Source organism: Solanum pennellii, chromosome 6, assembly GCF_001406875.1.
Source record: "Solanum pennellii chromosome 6, SPENNV200".
NCBI lineage: Eukaryota > Viridiplantae > Streptophyta > Magnoliopsida > Solanales > Solanaceae > Solanum > Solanum pennellii.
The window spans coordinates 47,624,985-47,629,689 of record NC_028642.1 but is presented as its reverse complement, the minus strand read 5'-3'; the positions used below and the strand labels follow the sequence as shown (position 1 = coordinate 47,629,689).

The following is a 4,705-nucleotide window of genomic DNA, read 5'->3' as shown; positions in this document are numbered from 1 at the left end:
TTGAACCGCATCAAAGACAGTTTATCAAACACTATAATCACATTAATACAATACAATTACAATTACCATACATCCAAACAAGCTGGACATGAAATAAAAGAGGATTTAATACAATACAACTCTAGTGTTGTATATTTATTGAATGAATGAACACCTTTCCTAAATAAATTACTCCTAAAAAGCAACTTGATTATTTGAAATATTCCCGAGGAATTAACGGTTCATATATTATGAATCACATTTAAAATTGTTGAAGGTGCAATTTCCTTATCATCTTCATATTTCGACAGACTCAACCAGTAACGAAATAATCATATTTTTAAATTTTCCTTTGGAGTTTGTGTACTCATCCTTCTCTTTATATAACGTGTTTTTCACGCGTGTGAAATTTAAAACTCGTTCAAGGACAAACTTTGGTACTTCTACGTCTAGACAGAAGAATTCTTTGTTTATGTCCATCCATCCATTGGTGACTTCTTTCTGGAATTTAACGTAAGCCTCTTGCTTTGAAACTCCATAATCTTTCATGTAGCATTCAATAAGTGAAGCTCCATGTTCTCTTTGTTGTTCAACCTACATGGAACAGATTTCAATATTTTCAATATATATAGATTTGTTAACTTCGAAAAAAAACTTAATATAAATCATATGTACTTACTTCATGTCCAACAATATCGTCCATTGCTCTGGCAATCAATGAGGAAGCTCGAACTATCAAAGGTTCATTTATTATCCATTCAAAAGTCTCTTGGGATATAAATTCCTCCACACCAACCAAGCAAGTTGTTGCTCCCATCATATAGCCAGCACTTACGATTGCATTCTCCATGTGTTCCTCATATGTTGGAATATGATTATCATCGTTCAACCATTGGGCTTCCTTAAAATAGGCTCTCACCAACTTTTTCATCTAAAAAGAATATATGAGGTAATTTTAGCTAGATAAAGATGAATTATAATATCTTTTTTTTTCATTTGGAAAGAATACATTTCCTCGTTGTCTTTCGGAAACAATCTTTGTATCTCTATAAGATTTGTGTAAACTCTACAATCCTCAGATCCTATCGAGATTTCACTATGTATATATGTTGTTGTTGTTAATGTTTTCTTGTTGCTAAAGTTTTCATTTCTTAATTTTTTTTATTTAATATAAGGGGAAGGGAAAATAGAATGAGGAGGAGGTTATAAAGTTGGGGATTGAATTCTCATTCAAACAATCAACCAATTGAACTAATATTACCTCATATTTTGCATAGTATACACGATCCGATTTAAATTCTTTGGCCAACTCTTGTTCCATTTCACTGTATATGTCTAGAAGAGCTTGATAAGCATGCCTCAGATATGGCGGTACTGAATCGATTGCATTAATATCCCATCTAATAAGTATCAAGATTTAACTCATATTCATCAGTAAAAATGATTAATTACTTATGAAAGTGATGTGTTTTACCTCTGTATTGCATTGTTGAAAGGTTCTAGTTCGTCAAAGGTTGCATAAGCATCAAAAGTGTCATCAATGAAGGAGGCCATTTGGATTACTTTTGTCATCATTTTTCTCGCACGACTATACTTTGGCTCAAAATACACTCCTAATATCCAGAAGTAACACTCAACCAACCTGTCTCTTGCATATGGATATTTATTTGCAAAATCCAAATCTTTCCACCACCTACATATATACATCACAAGAGCAACGGTTTTAATTTAATTCATGTAATTAAAGAAGATCAAATAATATTGTACCTACGTACCTTGTAAGGTCACTAAGCTCTCTTTGGTGCAACTTTTGCAGCATGTTGAAATCCAATTTAGCAAATTTCAAAAGCAAATGGTTGTGTGCATCATTGTTTTCGTAAATGGATATGTATTTCCTTGCTCCCATCCTGGGTAAAGTCATGCGAATAGGATGACTTAAGGCTTCACCAACTTCAACCTTAAGAGAGTTATTATTATTGCTCAAGTTGGAGACTATAGACTCGAGATGAGTGGTGGTAAAGGTAAGAGCTTCTTCAAGAATCTCCTCATCACGCACTCTCAGATGTGATGCTTCATACAAACTTAATAATCCTTGAACATCATTAGTAAGCGTTTCCTTGAATTTCCCATCTTGGTTGGTGAATTGCTTGAACACATCTGGTTAAGTAAACATGAATTTTCATTGTTAGTCAAAAAAATTAACCTTGATAATTAATAAAGAAAAGTAATAGAGTAGATTTACCTGAAGACATGTAATGGCCTTGTTGCCTCACAAGTCGAAAACGAAGAGAAACAATGTGAAGGTTGTCATCATTATTCTGTTTGGATGCATCAAAAATGTTTTGAATGGATGTTTCAGTTTCATTATCGAAATGATATGCCACTCCCAATCGTTGTATTGTGTCTATCAACACAAGCTTTTGAGTGCTATTGTCACAAGTTTCCACCAGCATTTTTCTGAATATCTCTTTTAACTCATCAACTTCATGTTTCTCTTGGCTACTTATTTCCTGCAGGACATCCAAAATCATTAAATGTCTTGCAGCATACTATATTATAATTAACAAATTAAATATTATAATATTTCTCTAGAAAAAAAAAAAGGTATAACATGCAAAATTAAGCTAGCAACAATATAATAAGGAGATTTTAAACAATTCATATTTCATACTATATGTGTGTTAATTAACTCACAGGAGTATAAGAAAGGAAATGATATCCCCAAACAGTTGGGTGAAAATTAGCCAAAGGACGAGACTTATTAGTAGAAGAAGAAGCCATTGCTTGTTCTAAGGTTTGCTTTTTTTTTTCAAGCTTAATTTGTGGTTTAAGTTATGCTAATAGGATGGGCCTATTTATAATGTACCTTACTCCTTTGAATCGAATTTTTTGGGAATCAATCAATTTGTTATTGGTTGCTTAAGTCTAGGCTTATTAATTAGAATTAGTTACATATAATTATCTTTAAAAAAAGTGCAATTTTTTTCACACTATTGCATATAGTGTTGTGCTTAACATGATGACTTGTTTATAAACTACATCAGGGTCGTTTTGGTCTTTTTTCCTGTGCGTTAGACACTTAAACTACATCGTTTAATGTCAAAACTATGTAGTTTTTTCTCGATCTAAACCTAATAATCTTGTCACAACCTATCCAAAACCCTCATTCTCTTAAAATCACCCAACTTAGAGCGAAAAGAAAAGAAGAAGTCGCTAGTTCCTTTCAAGAACAAGTAGAGGTGTTCTTCGAAGTTCAACCCCGAAATCCAAAGAATTTATCCGTAGATTTCATCTAATTCATTAGGTATATGAGATTTCACTAGTGGTGAACCCTCATACTTCGAAGACACTAGACATGCCTTTTGTTTTAGTCTTTACTTTCAGTTTCATTAGAGTTAGCTTGAGGGCATGTCTCAAAAACTCATTTCAGTTAGAGGCTTTTTCACACATAGTAGCAAGTTCAAACTTAGAGTCAGTGTTAAGTGTTATGGAATTGTCTCCTCTAGATATTCAGATATATTTTCATTTGCAGTCCTTTAGTTTTGAGTCATTTATTAGTTATGCTTGCTTATCTTAGTTATATTATCAACATGGTTGATATATACTAGACTCAGCGTTAGCTTGAAGTCACTCGTGATCCTGGGTCTCCTATTACATCTAGGAATAGCCTTGGAGCGTGACAACTATCTCTAATGTTTGGTATTCAATCATTATAATTGGTATTATACATGTTTTTTTTTAATTAGCTTCCACTTGGAGGATCAAACAAGGTCATCCTATTTCGCCGTCCCTTTTCATTATTGCTGCTGAAAATCAAAACATACCATGAACAAAAGAAGGAAACTAAATGTCGTTGGATGATATGATTGTAATACCAAGACTGAAGGTTCTGGAGGTGTAATAAGAGACAACAAAAGAAATAAATGTCACCTCTGTCTTATATGTGTTAGGATCGGAAATAAGCAGGTATAAACGCGGAAGCTAGCAAAGCAAACCTTGAAAGACCACGAGTAAGAAGACAAACGAGAAATATACCAAAAGACACAAAGATTTAACGTGGTTCGGTCAATCTACCTACGTCCACAAAGGAGATGAGCAATCCACTATAAATATGAGAGTACAAATACAGAGAGAAACAACCTCAACCAATTCACTCGGAATACATGGAAGGTTCACACAAGTGAAAACATATCAAGCTTGTGACCCATAAATTCTCCCCCTAACTAAAACTCTCAAAGCCTTTAAGACTACATTGTGAATGCTGATTAAGTTAGAAGGAACATTCCTCTATTTATAGAATCCTAAACCTTTTCCTACCAGAAAAATGATTAGTTAATCCAAAACTTTTAAACCTATTTATGGTATGATATCAGGGAAAATAAAACCCAACATTTCACACATAGCAGCAAATTCAGACTTATAGTCAGTGTTATGTGTTATGAAATTGTCTCCTCCATATATTCAGATATATTTTCATTTGGAGTCCTTTAGTTTTGAGTCATTTATTAGTTATGCTTGTGCTTATCTTAGTTATATTATCAACATGCTTGATATATACTAGACTCAGCGTTAGCTTAAAGTCACTCGTGATCCCGAGTCTCCTATTACGTCTAGGGATAGCCTTGAAACGTGACAACTATCTCTAATGTTTCATATTCCATTATTATAATTGGTACTAGACATGTTTTTTTTTTCCACTTAGCTTCCACTTGGGGGATCAAACAAG

The 4,705-nt window shown here is 33.3% G+C and overlaps 1 protein-coding gene across 1 annotated transcript; it reads right to left on the bottom strand.

Moving 5' to 3' along the window:
- LOC107021621 (germacrene C synthase-like) lies at nt 1-2,802 on the bottom strand. The gene is made up of 7 exons (XM_015222314.2): nt 2,674-2,802; nt 2,222-2,489; nt 1,755-2,136; nt 1,454-1,672; nt 1,241-1,379; nt 659-910; nt 1-573 (listed from the first exon to the last, which is right to left on the bottom strand). Exons 1-7 carry the CDS (start codon nt 2,758-2,760, stop codon nt 277-279), a joined length of 1,644 nt encoding a protein of 547 aa, XP_015077800.1. The 5' UTR covers nt 2,761-2,802; the 3' UTR covers nt 1-276.
- Nucleotides 2,803-4,705: the final 1,903 nt, after the last annotated feature.